General features: G+C 44.8%; 1 protein-coding gene across 2 annotated transcripts in view; it reads left to right on the top strand.

Annotated features, from left to right (window-relative positions):
* Positions 1–19,957, top strand: part of LOC120027810 (E3 ubiquitin-protein ligase MARCHF6-like) — a 29,399-nt gene extending 9,442 nt beyond the window's left edge. For both annotated transcript variants that reach the window (XM_038972854.1, XM_038972853.1), the window contains exons 5-26: positions 5,458–5,530; positions 5,815–5,986; positions 6,074–6,266; positions 6,441–6,502; positions 6,618–6,650; positions 7,099–7,150; positions 7,273–7,331; positions 7,771–7,851; positions 8,497–8,565; positions 9,490–9,564; positions 9,882–10,016; positions 10,359–10,478; positions 10,944–11,044; positions 11,230–11,367; positions 13,604–13,871; positions 13,976–14,045; positions 15,953–16,134; positions 16,311–16,445; positions 16,534–16,623; positions 17,289–17,421; positions 17,588–17,723; positions 19,570–19,957. In XM_038972854.1, the coding sequence (XP_038828782.1) occupies positions 5,458–5,530; positions 5,815–5,986; positions 6,074–6,266; positions 6,441–6,502; positions 6,618–6,650; positions 7,099–7,150; positions 7,273–7,331; positions 7,771–7,851; positions 8,497–8,565; positions 9,490–9,564; positions 9,882–10,016; positions 10,359–10,478; positions 10,944–11,044; positions 11,230–11,367; positions 13,604–13,871; positions 13,976–14,045; positions 15,953–16,134; positions 16,311–16,445; positions 16,534–16,623; positions 17,289–17,421; positions 17,588–17,723; positions 19,570–19,657 (2,465 nt within the window). In that variant the 3' untranslated portion in view covers positions 19,658–19,957. The remainder of the gene's footprint in view (positions 1–5,457; positions 5,531–5,814; positions 5,987–6,073; positions 6,267–6,440; positions 6,503–6,617; positions 6,651–7,098; positions 7,151–7,272; positions 7,332–7,770; positions 7,852–8,496; positions 8,566–9,489; positions 9,565–9,881; positions 10,017–10,358; positions 10,479–10,943; positions 11,045–11,229; positions 11,368–13,603; positions 13,872–13,975; positions 14,046–15,952; positions 16,135–16,310; positions 16,446–16,533; positions 16,624–17,288; positions 17,422–17,587; positions 17,724–19,569) is intronic.

Here is a 19,957-nt window from a genome sequence, read left to right as displayed (position 1 = left end):
GCAGTGTTTTGCAGACTCGGGACAACTGAGCTTTGGAGGAATACGCAGATTTAAAGAGGAGTCCGTAATTTGCTTTCTAATGATCATGATCTTTTCGTCAAAGAAGTTCATGAATTTATCACTGCTGAAGTGAAAGCCATCCTCTCTTGGGGAATGCTGGTTTTTAGTTAGCTTTGCAACAGTATCAAAAGTACATTTTGGATTGTTTTTATATTCCTCAATTAAGATGGAAAAATAGGATGATTGAGCAGCATTGAGGGCTCTTCGATACTGCACGGTACTGTCTTTCCAAGCTAGTCGAAAGACTTCCAGTTTGGTGTTGCACCATTTCTGTTCCAATTTTCTGGAAGCTTGCTTCAGAGCTCGGGTATTTTCTGTATGCCAGGGAGCTAGTTTCTTATGACAAATGTTTTTTGTTTTTAGGGGTGCGACTGCATCTTGGGTATTACGCAAGGTTAAATTGAGTTCCTCCAGTTAGGTGGTTAATTAACTGATTTTTGTACTCTGACGTCCTTGGGTTGGTGGAGGGAGTCTGGAAGGGCATCTAGGAATCTTTGGGTTGTCTCAGAATTTATAGCATGGCTTTTGATGATCCTTGGTTGGGGTCTGAGCAGATTATTTGTTGAGATTGTAAACGTAACAAAATGGTGGTCCGATTGTCCAGGATTATGAAGAAAAACATTAATATCCACAACATTTATTCCACGGGACAAAACTAGGTCCAGAGTATGACTGTGGCAGGTCCGGAGACATTTTGGACAAAACCCACTGAGTCGATGATGGCTCCGAAAGCCTTTTGGAGTGGGTCTGTGGACTTTTCCATATGAATATTAGTCACCAAAAATTAGAATATCATCTGCCATGACGACAAGGTCCGATAGGAACTCAGTGAGGAACACTGTATATGGCCCAGGAGGCCTGTAAACAGTAGCTATATAAAGTGATTGAGTAGGCGGCATAGATTTCATGACTAGAAGCTCAAAAGACAAACGCAGTCGTTTCTTTTTTTGTAAATTGAAATTTGCTATCGTAAATGTTAGCAACACCTCCGCCTTTGCGATGTGCGGGGGATATGGTCACTAGTGTAAACAGGAAAATTCATCAGGTTTAAGTCATGTTTCAGTCAGGCCAATCACATCAAGATTATGATCAGTGATTAGTTTATTGACTGTAACTGCCTTGGTAGTGAGGGATCTAACATTAAGTAGCCCTGTTTTGAGATGTGAGATATCACAATCTCTTGCAATAAGGACAGGAATGGAGGAGGTCTTTATTCCAGTGAGATTGCTAAAGCGAACACCGCCATGTTTAGTTTTGCCCAACCTAGATTGAGGCACAGACACGGTCTCAATGGGGATAGCTGAGCTGACTACACTGACTGTGCTAGTGGCAGACTCCACTAAGCTGGCAGGCTGGCTAACCGCCTGCTGCCTGGCCTGCACCCTATCTCATTGTGGAGCTAGGAGAGTAAGAGCCCTGTCTACGTCCGTAGATAAGATGAGAGCAACCCTCCAGCCAGGATAGAGTCCGTCACTCCTCAGCAGGCCACGCTTGGTCCTGTTTGTGGGTGAGTCCCAGAAAGAGGGACAATTATCTACAAATTCTATCTTTTGGGAGGGGCAGAAAACAGTTTTCAACCAGCGATGGAGTTGTGAGACTCTGCTGTGGAGCTCATCACTCCCTCTAACTGGGAGGGGGCCAGAGACAATTACTCGATGCTGACACATCTTTCTAGCTGATTTACAAAGCTAGCTGAAGCTATGTTGCGCTTCGTGACCTCTGACTGTTTCATCCTAAAAGCATTGGTGCCGATGTGGATAACAATATCCCTATACTCTACACTTGCCAGTTTTAGCCTTAGCCAGCACCATCTTCAGATTAGCCTTAACGTCCGTAGCCCTGCCCCCTGGTAAACAGTGTATGATCGCTGGATGATTATTTTGAAGTGTAATACTACGGGTAATGGAGTCACTAATGACTAGGGTTTTCAATTTGTCAGAGCTAATGGTGGGAGGCTTCGGCGTCTCAGACCCCGTAACGGGAGGAGTTGAGACCAGAGAAGGCTCTGACTGACTCGCTGCTTACTGGAGAGAACCGGTTGAAAGTTTCTGTCAGCTGAATGAGTGACACCGGTTGAGCATTCCTACAGCATTTCCTTCCAGAAGCCATGAGAAAATTGTCCGGCTGCGGGGACTGTGTGAGGGGATTTATACTACTATCTGTACTTATTGGTGGCACAGACGCTGTTTCATCCTTTCCGACACTTAAATTACCCTTGCATAACGATTGCGTCTGAATCTGGGCTTGCAGCACAGCAACCTCGCCATAAGGCGATCATTCTCCTGTATATTATGAGTACAGCGACTGCAATTAGAAGGCATAATGTTAATGTTACTACTTAGCTTCGGCTGGTAGAGGTCCTGATGAACCACGTCGAGATAAAGCGTCCGGGGTGAAAAATTTGAATCAAAAAAGTAGAGCGAGCGAAAATATAAAACGGTAATTAAAAAGTAAAAACTGTGAAGTTGGCAGGTAGCAAAGTAAGGTTAGCAACAAACCGCATTTCCTCATCAATCTACACACACCACCCCATAATGACAAAGCAAAAACTGTTTTATTTTTTAAATCTTTTGCAAATTCATAAAAATCTTAAATATCACATTTACATAGGTATTCAGACCCTGTACTTTGTTGAAGCACCTTTGGCAGCGATTACAGCCTCGAGTCTTCTTGGGTATGACGCTACAAACTTGGAACACCTGTATTTGGGGAGTTTCTCCCATTCTTCTCTGCAGATCCTCTCAAGCTCTATCAGGTTGAATAGGGAGCGTCGCTGCACAGCTATTTTCAGGTCTCTTCAGAGATGTTAGATCGGGTTTAAGTCCTTGCTTAAGTCCTTGCAAGAGACTTGTCCGGAAGCCACGTTTGGGGGGAGGGCGGCACCATTTTTATCTACTCAACCACTCAGAGGCATCTGCATGGTCCTAAAGCACACCATTGTTAAAAAGATGGGCCGACAGACATGGCAGCTCTGCTTCTAGCTCCTAAGCTACTTTGCAGTATTTTTTGTTGTTGTGTGTTATTTCTTACATTATTAGCCCAGAATGTTTTTTGTGTTATTACATACAGCCAGAAATAACTTATGGATATAAGAGCGGTAACTACTGCTGGTAACTCAGCAGCATTACCACCAGGAATACGACTTTCCGGAATTGGATCCTTTGTTCGTGCCCCCCAGGGCAATTGAACTTATACCAGAGCCTGCTCCAAGACGCTGCCGGCAGAGTATATTACTCGCTAATGTTCAGTCTCTGGACAATAAGGTAGACAAGCTCAGGGCGAGGATCTCCTTCCAGAGAGACTCCAGGGACTGTAACATACTCTGCTGTTGCTCCTTCTTCACCACACTGTCTGTGTGGGTGGACCATTTCAGTTTGTCTGTGACGTGTACGCCGAGGAACTTTAAACTTTCCACCTTCTCCACAGCTGTCTGTTTGATGTGGATAGGGGGGTGCTCCCTCTGCTGTTTCCTGAAGTCCACGATCATCTCCTTTTGTTTTTTTATGTTGTGTGCGAGGTTGTTTTCCTGACACCACACTCCGGGGGCCCTCACCTCCTCCTTGTACGCGGTCTCATTGTTGTTGGTAATCAAGCCCACTACTGTTGTGTCATCTGCAAACTTGATGGTATTATCCTCAAAGCGGGAAAAGAAGGTGTTTAGTTTGTCTGGAAGCGTGATGTTGGTGTCCGTGACGTGGCTGCTTTTCTTTTTGTAGTCTGTGATTTCCTGTCGACTCTTCCACATACGTCTCGTGTCTGAGCCGTTGAATTACGACTCCACTTCGTCCCTGTACCAGAATTTTGCTTGTTTGATTGCCTTGTGGAGGGAATAACTACACTGTTTATATTCAGCCATATTCCCAGACCTCTTTCCATGTTTAAATGTCGTGGTTCGCGCTTTCAGTTTTGCGTGAATACTGCCATCCATCCACGGTTTCTGGTTAGGGTAGGTTTTAATAGTCACAGTGGGTACAACCTCTCCAATGCACTTCTTTATAAACTCACTCACCGAGTCAGCATATAGATCGATGTTGTTATGAGGCTGACCAGTACATATCCCAGTTCGCGTGATCAAAACAATCTTGAAGCGTTGATTCCGATTGGTCAGACCAGCGTTGAATGGTTCTAGTCACTGGTACATCCTATTTGAGTTTCTGCCTTTAAGACGGCAGGAGCAAGATGGCGTCGTGGTCGGATTTGCCGAAGGGAGTGCGGGGGAGGGCTTTGTATGCATCGCGGAAGTTAGAGTAGCAGTGATCGAGTGTATTACACCCGCGTGTAGTGCAATCAAAATGCTTTTAGAATTTAGGTAGCCTTGTTCTCAAATTTGCTTTGTTAAAATCCCCAGCTACAATAAATGCAGCCTCAGGATATATGGTTTCCAGTTTACATAGAGTCCAGTGAAGTTCTTTGAGGGCTGTCGTGGTGCCTGCTTGAGGGGGAATGTACACCGCTGTGACGATAACTGACAAGAATTATCTTGGGAGATAATATGGCCGGCATTTGATTTGTAAGGAATTCTAGGTCGGGTGAGCAGAAGGACTTGAGTTCCTGTATGATGTTATGATTACACCATGAGTCGTTAATCATGAAGCATACACCCCCACCCTTCTTCTTCCCAGAGAGGAGTTAATCTCTGTCGGCGCGATACATGGAGAAGCCCGGTGGCTGAACCGATTCCGACAACATATCCTGAGAGAGCCATGTTTCTGTGAAACAGAGAATGTTGCAATCTCTGAAGTCTCTCTGGAAGGCAACCCTTGCTCGAATTTGATCTATCTTGTTGTCAAGAGACTGGACATTGGCGAGTAGTATACTCGGGAGCGGTGGGCGATGTGCACGTCTACGGAGCCTGACCAGGAGGCCGCTCTGTCTGCCCCTTCTGCGGCGCCATTGTTTTGGGTCGGCTTCTGGTATTAGATTCATTGTCCTGGGTGGTGGTTCAAACAGAGAATCCGCTTCGGGAAAGTCGTATTCCTGGTCGTAATGTTGGTAAGTTGACGTCGCTCTTATATCCAATAGTTCTTCCCGGCTGTATGTAATAAGACCTAAAATTTCCTGGGGTAACAATATAAGAAATAATACATAAAAAAACAAAATACTGCGTAGTTTCCTAAGGACTCGAAGCGAGGCGAACATATCTGTCGGTGCCATCTTACACTAGTTTGTACACTATCCACTCTATTAGGACTGTGAGGAAAACATTCAGGATTACAATATAAGGGTTTCTCATACAATTACTTAGGCTGCCCCCTCCTAAACACATTTGGCTTCAGTTGTCAGTTAATGTTTTAGGTGTTCAATTGATTCTAAGAGTACTTTATATACATCTCTCTTCAGTGTTTCCTCCAATGGTGAGATGCCCATAGCTCCTCTCGGTCTCCCTCTTCTCTTCAGGTCGAATCTACAAGTGTCTGTTTACCGGCTCCGTGAGCTCGCTCCTGACGCTGCCATTGGACATGCTTTCCACGTGAGTTCTGATGTCGTATCCTCCTCCTTCGCCAATCAGACTCTGTAACTCCTCACCCCCTCCTCATATGAGATGTTTTATCCATTTCCAGTACTATAGGTCATCAAAAAAAAGAGAAACCCGCACACTGCTCTTGCTGGCATCACTTGTTTAAGCTCTCAGAGCTTTTTGATATTGTTGCATTATTCCTACCAACCTACAAAAAGAACTCCGATGTGAATGCCTTTTTGAATCACAGTGTTGTAGAATATTCATCTGTCTTTCTCTACTCCCCCTCCTGGTAGAGAGAACCTGCTGGCGGACTGTCTACAGGGCTGTTTCGTGGTGACGTGTTCGCTGTGTGCTTTCATCAGCCTGGTGTGGTTAAGAGAGCAGATTGTCCATGGTGGTCCCCCCCTGTGGCTGGAGCACCACCAGCAGCCCCAGCCCAACGCAGCTGGACAACAGCCCAACGAGGTAACACACGCACGCAAAGTAACACATACATTCGCACACAAGATCTCACACCCACTTACAGCCCCTCCATCCACATTCCTCCCCCAGGCTGCAGGTGCAGGTCAGGGAGCAGCTGATGACCCCCCTGCAGCCCCCCCTGCCCCCGCCGCCCCTCCAGCTCACAACGAGGCAGAGCCAGAGCCCCCAGACGGCCTCCCAGAACAGGGGGAGGAACCAGAACTAGACAATGAGGAAGAGGGGGCGGCGGCTGAAGATGCGGACGCCAACAATGGAGCTCAAGGTAGGAGACTAGGGCCAACCCTCAGCTGACGGGTAACATATGGCAACGGCAATACTAAGTTATATAATATGTCTTTCTCCCCATCTCTTTCTCGCTCTATCAATCTCTATCTTTATCTCTCTCACTTTCTCTCTTTCTACATCTCTCTGTTTCTGTCTCTCTGTCTATGTGTAGATGATATGAACTGGAATGCTCTAGAATGGGACAGAGCAGCAGAGGAGCTCACCTGGGAGAGGGTAAGACTGGTTTAGTTCCAGCAATCTCCAACACATCTGTCATGACTCAACTTCATGACACAACACTATCCATGACTACATCGATCACCTCGTAATGTCTCTCTCTACCTCTCAGATGCTTGGACTGGATGGCTCCTTGGTGTTCTTAGTAAGTATTTTACACACCTGGTATAGAGTAATATTTACACACATGGTATAGAGTCATATTTACACACATGGTATAGAGTCATATTTACACACCTGGTATAGAGTAATATTTACACACCTGGTATAGAGTCATATTTACACACCTGGTATAGAGTCATATTTACACACCTGGTATAGAGTCATATTTACACACCTGGTATAGAGTCATATTTACACACCTGGTATAGAGTCATATTTACACACCTGGTATAGAGTCATATTTACACACCTGGTATAGAGTCATATTTACACACCTGGTATAGAGTCATATTTACACACATGGTATAGAGTATGATTAGCAGACTTAATATATGGGATGTTATTGCAGTGAAGGAAGGGGTTGTCTGTTTTCTAAGCAGTGGCACTAGAAAGTAGTGACGTGACATTTTGCGTTGTGTCTCGTCTTCCAGGAGCATGTGTTCTGGGTTGTGTCTCTGAACACTCTCTTCATCCTGGTGTTCGGTGAGTACACTAACACAAACTCTCTAGCGTAATACCCTTCTTAAAACCAACTAGCCTGGTACGGTGGTAGGGCTCAGTATAAGCCTGGGAGCTTTGATATATCTTCTGGTTCTCTCTTCCAGCGTTCTGTCCATACCACATTGGTCACTTCTCTGTCGTGGGACTTGGCTTTGAGGAATATGTAAGGAACCGTTTGTATCATACCTCTCCTGCCTTTCTGAGCAAAACGTAGAGGTATAATGATATGGAATTTTTGTGGAAAATTTGATCCAAAGATTAAGACAGTGACTATTTAATTGTGTAATAGAACAATCTTTAATCAAGCAGCTGCAGGGGAGATCTATCTCTGATTTCACAGGGAAGAACTCGAAGAGTAAATGGTTCCATGTCCCTTATTTAGTGGGAGATAATAATACTATCATATTGTTTACACAACAGTTCTTTATACAAGCAACCATTCCCGGAGCACAATGGCCTTGTGTTAGGTTGCAGACATACCAGGAGTCTATGAAAGGCATAACATCCCAGTCCAACACAGAACATATCCCTGGAGAGGTTACAACAGCTCACCCCAAATTCTGCCACCACAGAATGGTATTGAATATGTGTGTCTTCTCTAGGTTCAAGCTTCCCATTTCGAGGGCCTGATCACGACCATCGTGGGGTACATCCTGCTGGCCATGACGCTCATCCTCTGTCACGTATCCTTCCGCCTACTGATGGGGATCACTTCCTGTGACCATGCAGTGTTACCATGGAGACCTTTCCATTGATTTTGTGTATAAAATTATGTGTTTTAGAGGTTAATACGGGAGGAAAAATGCATTCCGGTCTTGTCCTGTCCCGATCCCACCACAGTTCTATAACCCCGACAACTTTCCTGTCCTGTCCCGATGTAAAAATCACTCCCGTGCAGAAATCAGAAATAACTTCCTCTATTAGCTGCTCGTCTCTCTGTCCCCCCTCCCTGCACTTTGCTGCAAATGAGTTTCATTGCAAAGGCCAGTTTTGTGCTGGGTGCGCAGTGTTCAAGAAATGAAAGAGAGAATTGTTAGCTATCTACTTTTCCTTGCCTGTCCAGATGATAAAGGCCTATTATAACGTTTTAAATAGTGATTTGAAGACTGAATAAGGTGTCTTAATGTTGGGAGGAGGGGCAGGGATGAAAAAAAACATTCAAAACGATATTTCCTTCTATAACTGCTTATAACACAAAATAACTCCACTGAAAAAAATGACTGTACTGCCTGTTCCTGTGGACTGTTGATCCTGTCCTGAACTTGACTCTAGAATTTCACTCTTGTTCTCGTGTCAACCTGTGTTTGTTCTTAAGTGGTGTCTCTCAGGGGTTTGCTGCTCTGGTCAGGTTCCAGAGGTCCCGCCGTCTACTAGGGGTCTGCTATATTGTTGTCAAGGTAACATTTCAGTTTTAAATCTAGGCTTTAAATCTATTACTGTAAATCTGAATTAAATTCAACACTGAGCGTACAAAACATTAGGAACGCACTTTCTCTTTCCATAACATAGACTTATGATTCCTTATTGATGTCACCTGTTAAATCCACTTCAATCAGTGTAGATGAAGGGGACGAGACAGGTAAAAGAAGAATGTTTAAGCCTTGAGACAATTGAGACATTGATTGTGTATGTTTAACATTCAGAGCGTGAATGGGCAAGACAAAAGATTTAACGGGGTACGGTAGTAGGTGCCAGGAACAGCTGTTTTTTTCCCCACTCAACAGTTTCCCATGTTTATCAAGAATTATTTTATTTGTTTTACCTCTATTTAACTAGGCAAGTCAGTTAAGAACAAATTCTTATTTTCAATGACGGCCTAGGAACAGTGGGTTAACTGCCTTGTTCAGGGGCAGAACTACAGATTTGTACCTTGTCATTTCGGGGATTCGATCTTGCAACCTTTCGGTTACTAGTCCAACACTCTAACCACTAGGCTACGCTGCCACCCCAAAGAATGGTCCACCACCCGAAGGACATCCAGCCAACTTGACACAACGGTAGGAAGCATTGGAGTCAACATGGGCCAGCATCCCTGTGGAACGCTTTCGAAATCTTGTAGAGTCCATGCCCCAACAAATTGAGGCTGTTTTTGAGGGCAAAAAGGGGTGCAACTCAATATTAGGAAGGTGTCCTTAATGTTTTGTACACTCAGTGTAGAACGACTTGACTTTAAGAGGAAAACTAAATGAAGGTTGTAGCGCAACTTTTTTTCATGTGAATCTTCCTTTGACATCAATGAATGATTTATGAATTGTCTGAGTTTTCCTGCATAGTCCCTGTTGTCATGTGTGTGTTTAACATGGTGTGTGTGTGTGTTCCAGGTCTCTTTGCTGGTTGTCGTGGAGATAGGAGTTTTCCCCCTCATCTGTGGCTGGTGGCTCGACATCTGCTCTTTAGTACAAACATACCTCTTTCTTCCATATCTGTCACTCTTCTTGCTCTCTCCCCTGTCTCTCTCCCCTGTCTCTCTCCACCTCTCTCTCCACCTCTCTCCCCCTGTCTCTCTCCACCTCTCTCTCCACCTCTCTCCCCCCTGTCTCTCTCCACCTCTCTCCCCCCTGTCTCTCTCCACCTCTCTCCCCCCTGTCTCTCTCCACCTCTCTCCCCCCTGTCTCTCTCCACCTCTCTCCCTTTTTATCATCAAACATTGCTCTCTATCTTTCCTCCCTGCTTTCTTAAATAAAAACACGTTTCTCTTCCATCCGTTCTGCAGGAGATGTTTGATGCGTCTCTGAAGGACAGAGAGCTGAGTTTTAAGTCTGCTCCAGGCACCACCATGTTCCTCCACTGGCTGGTGGGAATGGTCTACGTCTTCTACTTCGCATCCTTCATCCTCCTACTGAGAGAGGTAGGGGACAGGGCTCACACTTAGGCTGAGACCCAAATGACACCCTTTTCCCTTTTATAGTGTGGTACTTTTGACCGGGGCCCATAGGGTTAGTTCTGTGGACCGTACAGCCTAGTGCTAACAGATTCGGGCATTGGTTAGAATCCGAATCTTGCCCTTCTGACTCGCAAACTCTCCTACCTCTCCTGTCTCCTCGTCACTATCCTATCTTAATAAAATACATAAAACCCCTTAAAACATGTATTATTATAAAAATAAAGTAGTGCACTATATAGGGTGACATTGGAGACATTCTCATTGACTGCTTTGTTAGTGTGTTGATGAGTTGCTATGTTGGGTCAGGTGCTGAGGCCTGGGGTCCTGTGGTTTCTGAGAAACCTGAACGATCCAGACTTCAACCCAGTCCAGGAGATGATCCACCTACCTATCTACAGACACATCCGCAGGTTCATCCTGTCTGTGGTACGTACATCTACAGACACCTCCGCAGGTTCATCCTGTCTGTGGTACGTACATCTACAGACACCTCCGCAGGTTCATCCTGTCTGTGGTACGTACATCTACAGACACATCCGCAGGTTCATCCTGTCTGTGGTACGTACATCTACAGACACCTCCGCAGGTTCATCCTGTCTGTGGTACGTACATCTACAGACACATCCGCAGGTTCATCCTGTCTGTGGTACGTACATCTACAGACACCTCTGCAGGTTCATCTTATCTGTGGTACGTACATCTACAGACACCTCTGCAGGTCCATCCTGTCTGTGGTACGTACATCTACAGACACCTCTGCAGGTTCATCCTGTCTGTGGCACGATACATTGAGATCAGCACTTGGTGAACACTACATTTCAGACCTACATTGTTCCTAACGAGTAGTTATATGCTCAGCTCTGGGTTTGATCTCTCCTCTTGTCCCCCTAGGTGGTGTTTGGTTCTATCGTCCTCCTGATGCTGTGGCTGCCCATCAGGATCATAAAGGTCTTCCTCCCTGCCTTCCTCCCCTACAACGTCCTCCTCTACAGGTACACCTACGTGGCTCAACTGTGGCCAGCAGTGGTTGCCACCCCTGGTCCTGGAGAGCTGCAGTGTGTATAAGTGTTGTATTTGGATGCGAGTGTTTCCTAACACCCTCCCGTCTCCTTCCTCTATCCTCCTCTCCTTTCTCTCCCCGCTCCTCTGTCCTCTCTCTCTCTGTCTCACTCTCCAGTGATGCCCCAGTCAGTGAGCTCTCTCTAGAGCTGTTGCTGCTGCAGGTGGTTCTGCCAGCTCTCCTAGAGCAGGGTCACACACGGCAGTGGCTCAAAGGTCTGGTCAGGACCTGGACTGTTAGCGCTGGATACCTACTGTAAGTCCATATGTACTTCTATACACACTTACACACTACTGCAGGGTACCTACTGTAATTCTATACATGCTTCTATACACACTTAGACACTACTTCAGGGTACCCCAACTGGCAGTGATTTTATATAATTGCAAAAATATATTGTTGGACATTGAAGACTGTAAAAACACCAGGAAATTGGTTCCAAAGTATTCCCACGCGTAATAGAGAGATATACTGTGCCTTCGGAAAGTATTCAGACCCCTTGGCTTTTTCCATATTTTGTTACGTTACAGCCTTATTCTGGATTACCTTTTTTTTAATCCTAAACAATCTACACACAATACCCTATAATGACAAAGCGAAAACAGATTTTTCTAAATAAAAAAACTAAAATCTTATTCACGTAAATATTCAGACTCTTTGCTATGAGACTCGAAATTGAGCTCAGGTGCATCCTGTTTCCATTGATCATCCTTGAAATGTTTCTAGAACTTGATTGGAGTCCACCTGTGGTAAATGTAATTTATTGGACATGATTTGGAAAGTCACACACCTGTCTATATAAGGTCACACAGTTGACAGTGCATGTCAGAGCAAAAACCAAACCATGAGGTCGAAGGAATTGTCCGTAGAGCTCCGAGACAGGATTGTGTCGAGGCACAGATCTGGGGGAAGGGTACCAAAACATTTCTGCAGCATTGAATATCCCCAAAAACACAGTGGCCTCCATCATTCTTAAGTGGAAGAAGTTTGGAACCACCAAGACTCTTCCTAGAGCTGACCGCCCCGGCCAAACTGAGCAATCTGGGGAGAAGGGCCTTGGTCAGGGAGGTGACCAAGAACCCGATGGCAGTGGTGTAAAGTACTTAAGTAGTTTTTGGGCTATCTGTACTCTACTTTACTATTAATATTTTGGACAACTTTTACTTTTACTTTACTACATTCCTAAAGAAAATGATGTACTTTATTGTCCATACATTTTCCCTGACACCCAAAAGTACTCGTTACATTTTTAATGCTCAGCAGGACAGAACATGGTCCAATTCACACACTTATCAAGAGGACATCCCTGGTCATCTCTACTGCCTCTGATCTAGCGGACTCACTAAACACATGCTTTGTTTGTAAATTATGTCTGAGTGTTGGAGTGTGCCCCTGGCTATCAGTAAATAAAATAAAAGATTGTGCCTACTGGTTTGCTTAATATAAGGAATTTAAGAAATGATTCATACTTTTACTTTTGATACTTAAGTATATTTAAAACCAAATACTTTTAGACTTTTACTCAAGTAGTATTTTACTGGGTGACTTTCTATTAAGGTATCTTTACTTTTACTCAAGTATGACAATTGGGTACTTTTTACACCACTGCCCGATGTTCACTCTGACAGAGCTCTAGGGTTCCTCTGTGGAGATGGGAGAACCTTCCAGAAGGACAACCATCTCTGCAGCACTCCACCAATCAGACCTTTATGGTAGAGTGGCCAGACTGAAGCCACTCCTCAGTAAAAGGCACATGACAGCCCGCTTGGAGTTTGCCAAAATGCACCTAAAGACTCTCAGAACATGAGAAACAAGATTCTCTGGTCTGATAAAATCAAGATTGAACTTGTTGGTCTGCCGAAGGTTTGTATGTATGAAAACGAATTGCTACCAAAGGTGCTTCAATAAAGTACTGAGTAAAGGATCTGAAAACCTATGTTAATGTAATATTTCAAATGTTGTTGTTTTTTTGACTAATTAGCAAAAATGCCTAAACCTGATTTTGCTTTGTCATTATGGGGTATCGTGTGTAGATTGATGCGGACATTTAAAAAATAAAAAAAATTTATATATATATATATACATACATTTTAGAATAAGGCTGTAACAAAATGTGGAAAAATTCTATGGGTCTGAATACTTTCCGAAGGCACCGTGACCGTATACAAATGTAAGGTTTGAAATAATGTTTTAGTAAAATATTATGTCTGTTTGGGCTTCTTGTGGTCAATTTGAAGTCTACATGTTCTGTCACCCTGACCATCCGCTCAAGAAAAAATCGGCCAGTGGCTGAATCTAGTTGATGATCCCTGCACTGCATATTCACACTTATATACACACACTCCCAAACAGTATAGTATATATTTATTAACTCTCTATACCTCCTTCCCCATCCCACACTCCTGTCTGCGCCCCCCCCCCCCCCCCCCCCCCCCACTCCTACCCCTCTCCTCATTTCCCTCTCTTGTCCTCCTCCCTCCCCCCCTTCAAGAGACCTCCACTCTTACCTGCTGGGTGAACAGGAAGACAATGAGGCCAACCAGCCTGTCAACAACAACAACAACAACAACCCTGCTCCCGGTCACCATAACAACAACCCTGCTCCCGGTCACCATAACAACAACCCTGCTCCCGGTCACCATAACAACCCCGCCCATGTTGTTGGGGAGGGGCTTCATGCAGCCCATCAGGCCATATTACAGCAGGGTGGACCTATAGGCTTCCAACCCTACCAACGCCCTCTACGCTTCCCCTTTAGGGTGAGTTACACTGCACATTACAGCAGGTGGACCTAGAGGCTTCCAGCCCTACCACTTCAGGAAAAGTCCCCCCCTATAATATGTCTCTTTCCTCCTGTCTGTAGATCGTCTTGCTGATAGGCTTTATGTGTGTCACTCTGCTGTTGGCCAGCCTGGTGTGTCTGACGTTACCAGGTGAGACATGGTCATGGACACGCTCCATTATTTATTGATACATTTTTTTCATTTTTAGCAGACGCTCTTATCCAAAGCGACTTACAGGAGCAATTAGGGATAAGTGCCTTTCTCAGGGGCACATAGACAGATTATTCACCTAGTCAGCTCGGGGATTCGAACCAGCGACCTTTCGGTTACTGGCCCAACGCTCCTAACCACTAGGCTAGCTGCCACACTTGACATGTTTCTTAATTTAAATAAAATGTGTATAATTGATTCATCTCTAGCTGTAGGAAATGTATTGTATACCTTTTTTCTACCCTGAATGTCTAGAATAAATATTTACATGATAGGTCATTCGGTAAGTATTCAGACCCCTTGACTTTTTCCACATTTTGTTACATTACAGCCTTATTCTAAAATGTATTAAATACATTTTCTTCCCCATCAATCTACACACACTACCCCATAATGAGAAAGCAAAAACAGTTTTTCAGAAATGTTAGCAATTGTATTACAAATAAAAAACAGATACCTTATTTACATAAGTATTCAGACCCTTTGCTATGAGACTCGAAATTGAGCTCAGGTGCATCCTGTTTCCATTGATCATCCTTGAGATGTTTACAACTTGATTGGAGTCCACCTGTGGTAAATTTAAATTGATTGGACATGATTTGGAAAAGCACACACCTGTCTATATAAGGTCCCACAGTTGACAGGGCATGTCAGAACAAAAACCAAGCTATGAGGTCGAAGGAATTGTCCGTAGAACTATAAGACGGGATTGTGTCGAGGCACAGATCTGGGGAAGGGTACCAAAACATTTCTGCAGCATTGAAGATCCCCAAGAACACCAAGACTTCGTAGAGCTGGCTGCCCGGCCGAACTGAGCAATCGAGGGAGAAGGGCCTTGGTCAGGGAGGTGACCAAGAACCCGATGGTCACTCTGACAGAGCTCTAGAGTTCCTCTGTGGAGATGGGAGAACTTTCCAGGAGGGCAACCATCTCTGCAGCACTCCACCAATCAGGCATTTATGATAGAGTGGCCAGACTGAAGCCACTCCTCAGTAAAAGGCACATGACAGCCCGCTTGAAGTTTGACAAACACCACCTAAAGATTCTCAGACCATGAGAAACACGTTTCTCTGGTCTGATGAAACCAAGACTGTACTGTTTGGCCTGAATGCCAAGCGTCACGTCTGGAGGAAACCTGGCACCATCCCTACGGTGAAAGCGTGGTGGCAGCATCGTGCTGTGGGGATGTTTTTCAGCGGCAGAGACTGGAAGACTAGTCAGGTCAAGACAAAGATGAATGGAGCAAAGTACAGAGAGATCATTGATGAAAACCTGCTCCAGAGCGCTCAGGACCTCAGACTGGGGCAAATGTTCACCTTCCAACAGGACAACGACCCTAAGCACACAGCCAAGATAACGCAGGAGTGGCTTCGGGACAAGTCTCTGAATGTCCTTGAGTGGCCCAGCCAGAGCCCAGACTTGAACCCGATCGAACATCTCTGGAGAGACCTGAAAATAGCTGTGCAGCGACGTTCCCCATCCAACCTGACATGTCTTGAGAGGATCTGCAGAGAAGAATGGGAGAAACTCCCCAAATACAGGTGTACCAAGCTTGTAGCGTCATACCCAAGAAGACTCGAGGCTGTAATCGCTGCCAAAGGTGCTTCAACAAAGTACTGAGTAAAGGGTCTGAATACTTATGTAAATGTGATATTTCATATATATATATTTTTTGCTTTGTCATTTTTGGGTATTGTGTGCAGATTGATGAGGGAAAAAAAACATTTATACCATTTTAGAATAAGGCTGTAACGTAACAAAATGTGAAAAGTCAAGGGGTCTGAATACTTTCCAAATGCACTGTATATCTGTTTCATAAGTAGCTGAAGCCTATCTGTGTACTGTAGTTTTTGCGGGCCGTTGGCTGATGTCGTTCTGGACGGGTAGCGCTAAGATCCATGAGCTGTATACAGCAGCGTGTGGTCTGTACGTGTGCTGGCTGTCCATCCGCGGTGCCACTGTGCTGTTGGCCTGGATGCCCCAGGGACGCACCATCATCATGATCAAAGTCCAGGAGTGGACCCTCATGGTAAGACCTACTCTCTGCTGGAACTGTATGTGGACAAAGATATGGTAGGCTGTACTAGTTATGAAGGTGGCTGGATGGATACCTTTATATGGTTGTGTGTCCAAGGCCAAGATACTTTATGTAATATTTCAACATCCGATCATCTCGTGCCTTTAATTTTGTGTGTGGGTTTGTAGATTCTGAAGACCCTGGTAGTAGCATTGCTGGTGGCAGGTGTTATTCCTCTACTGCTGGGCCTGCTGTTTGAGCTGGTCATCGTTGCTCCGCTACGCGTTCCTCTGGACCAGACACCTCTCTTCTACCCTTGGCAGGTACTGAGTGTGTTAGAGAGCTAGAATGTAATAGTAGTGATCACTGTATTTTAAACTGTAAGACTCATTGTACCCTGTGTGTGTGTAGGACTGGGCTCTGGGGGTGCTCCATGCCAAAATCATTGCTGCCATCACCCTCATGGGTCCCCAGTGGTGGCTGAAGTCTGTCATAGAACAGGTGTGTTACCTTACACCACGTCATTATTCCTTAACCCTGGCGTTCCTTCCAGCATTGGGGAACATCCCGTGCCACATCTATTTCTATGGGCACAAGCACTGTTCATGACTCAAACTGTTCACACCACTCTTGTTGGCAGAGAGAAAAAGCTTATTTCCTGCCATTCTAAACATTTTGTCATGGGGTGCAGAGAACATTTTGCAGTTTTAAAGCTAATTTTCTTCCAGTTCTATACACTTTGACATGTCTAATGTCTATTCATATGATATTTGAGTGACTCAAACATTACAACAAAATATATGGGCTAAAAAACATTAGCTGACATGGGCTAGTTGATCTGGGCATTTCTGACAAGTTATAAATAGCTCTAAGGTATGCAATGACTGACATGACGAGGAAAACTGTTGATGCATTCTACCATTTACAATTTAAGAGTAATCTGAAAGCCAGACTGAGTTTCTAAAAAAGACAACATGTCTTAACCTAATAGAATTAGAATTCTCAATCTCACACTGTTTACCCTGCTTACATTGTGACTGTAATTTAACCTGTGGAAACCAATGAGACATGTCCATTCCCTCTACATGATCAATATAGCTTTTAACCTTTTGATACTGTGTAAAGTGACCAGTGAGTGATAACATTGCCACCTCTCCTCCTGTCAGGTGTATGCTAACGGCATCAGGAACATTGACCTCCATTTCATTATCCGTAAGCTGGCTGCCCCTGTCATCTCAGTGCTGCTGCTGTCCCTGTGTGTCCCCTACATCATAGCAGCCGGTGTCGTACCTACCGTAGGTCAGTCGTGTGTGTGTGTGTGTGTGTGTGTGTGTGTGTGTGTGTGTGTGTGTGTGTGTGTGTGTGTGTGTGTGTGTGTGTGTGTGTGTGTGTGTGTGTGTGTGTGTGTGTGTGTGTGTGTGTGTGTGCGTGTGCTAATAACACTGTACCCCTCCTGGTGTGTCAGGTGTGACTCCAGGGATGCAGATTCTGATACAGAGGAGGATCTACCCATTCCTCCTGATGGTGGTGTCCATCATTGGCATCCTCTCCTTCCAGATACGACAGTTCAAACGCCTTTACGAACACATCAAGAACGACAAGTAACCACCCACCCATATCTCCATACAGTGGGGAGAACAAGTTTTTGATACACTGCCGATTTTGCAGGTTTTCCTACTTACAAAGCATGTAGAGGTCTGTAATTTTTATCATAGGTACACTTCAACTGTGAGAGACGGAATCTAAAACAAAAATCCAGAAAATCACATTGTATGATTTTTAAGTAATTCATTTGCATTTTATTGCATGACATAAGTATTTGATCACCTACCAACCAGTAAGAATTCCGGCTCTCACAGACCTGTTAGTTTTTCTTTAAGAAGCCCTCCTGTTCTCCACTTATTACCTGTATTAACTGCACCTGTTTGAACTCGTTACCTGTATAAAAGACACCTGTCCACTGACTCAATCAAACAGACTCCAACCTCTCCACAATGGCCAAGACCAGAGAGCTGTGTAAGGACATCAGGGCTAAAATTGTAGACCTGCACAAGGCTGGGATGGGCTACAGAACAATAGGCAAGCAGCTTGGTGAGAAGGCAAAAACTGTTGGCGCAATTATTAGAAAATGGAAGAAGTTCAAGATGACGGTCAATCACCCTCGGTCTGGGGTTCCATGCAAGATCTCACCTCGTGGGGCATCAATGATCATGAGGAAGGTGAGGGATCAGCCCAGAACTACACGGCAGGACCTGGTCAATGACTTGAAGAGAGCTGGGACCACAGTCTCAAAGAAAACCATTAGTAACACACTACGCCGTCATGGATTAAAATCCTGCAGCGCACGCAAGGTCCCCCTGCTCAAGCCAGCGCATGTCCAGGCCCGTCTGAAGTTTGCCAATGACCATCTGGATGATCCAGAGGAGGAATGGGAGAAGGTCATGTGGTCTGATGAGACAAAAATAGAGCTTTTTGGTCTAAACTCCACTCGCCGTGTTTGGAGGAAGAAGAAGAAGGATGAGTACAACCCCAAGAACACCATCCCAACCGTGAAGCATGGAGGTGGAAACATCATTCTTTGGGGATGCTTTTCTGCAAAGTGGACAGGACGACTGCACCGTATTGAGGGGAGGATGGATGGGGCCATGTATCGCGAGATCTTGGCCAACAACCTCCTTCCCTCAGTAAGAGCATTGAAGATGGGTCGTGGCTGGGTCTTCCAGCATGACAATAACCCGAAACACACAGCCAGGGCAACTAAGGAGTGGCTCCGTAAGAAGCATCTCAAGGTCCTGGAGTGGCCTAGCCAGTCTCCAGACCTGAACCCAATAGAAAATCTTTGGAGGGAGCTGAAAGTCCGTATTGCCCAGCGACAGCCCCGAAACCTGAAGGATCTGGAGAAGGTTTGTATGGAGGAGTGGGCCAAAATCCATGCTGCAGTGTGTGCAAACCTGGTCAAGAACTACAGGAAACGTATGGTCTCTGTAATTGCAAACAAAGGTTTCTGTACCAAATATTAAGTTCTGCTTTTCTGATGTATCAAATACTTATGTCATGCAATAAAATGCAAATTAATTACTTAAAAATCATACAATGTGATTTTCTGGATTTTTGTTTTAGATTCCGTCTCTCACAGTTGAAGTGTACCTATGATAAAAAATTACAGACCTCTACATGCTTTGTAAGTAGGAAAACCTGCAAAATCGGCAGTGTATCAAATACTTGTTCTCCCCACTGTATCTGGCCTGTTCATTCAGGGATAGTACAACCCTGGTCCTGGGGAGCTTCAGCGTATGCAGGGTTTTGTTTCGGCCAAGCATTACCACACCTGATTTAACTATTCAAGGTCTTGATCAGCTGCTGACACACAAACAAACTATGTAAGTGCTCTAGTATTGTGATTGACATGACTCTTTTCTCCCCTGTTCCCTCTCTGCCTTCCTGCAGGTACCTGGTTGGCCAGCGGCTTGTCAACTATGAACGCAAGGCAAGGGGAGCCAGCTCTGTCCCGCCCCCTAACCATATCCCAGAGTAGTCATGTTTGTGTGAGGTCAACGCTTTTGGAAACGACCCTTCTCGTGTTCTCCCTCCCTCTCTCGTTCTCTCAGTGGTGTTCATGCCTTGCTTTGGTTAAGTGCAACCTGAGAATTGTACATGTGTAAATACTTTGGACGCAGACTCGGTTGTCTGAAACGTAAAAGACTTGATTTAATGCAATCACCATTGTACATCTTAAAGTGTATTTATGAAATCAAACTGACAATTTGCCTCCTGTTTGTGTCCTGTTGATTGTCATGTTATAAAATTGTACATTAAAAAAAAGTTTTTACGTAAT

The sequence above is a fragment of the Salvelinus namaycush genome, chromosome 33 (genome assembly GCF_016432855.1).
Source record: "Salvelinus namaycush isolate Seneca chromosome 33, SaNama_1.0, whole genome shotgun sequence".
Classification (NCBI taxonomy): Eukaryota; Metazoa; Chordata; class Actinopteri; order Salmoniformes; family Salmonidae; genus Salvelinus; species Salvelinus namaycush.
This window is presented reverse-complemented; position numbering and strand designations above follow the sequence as displayed.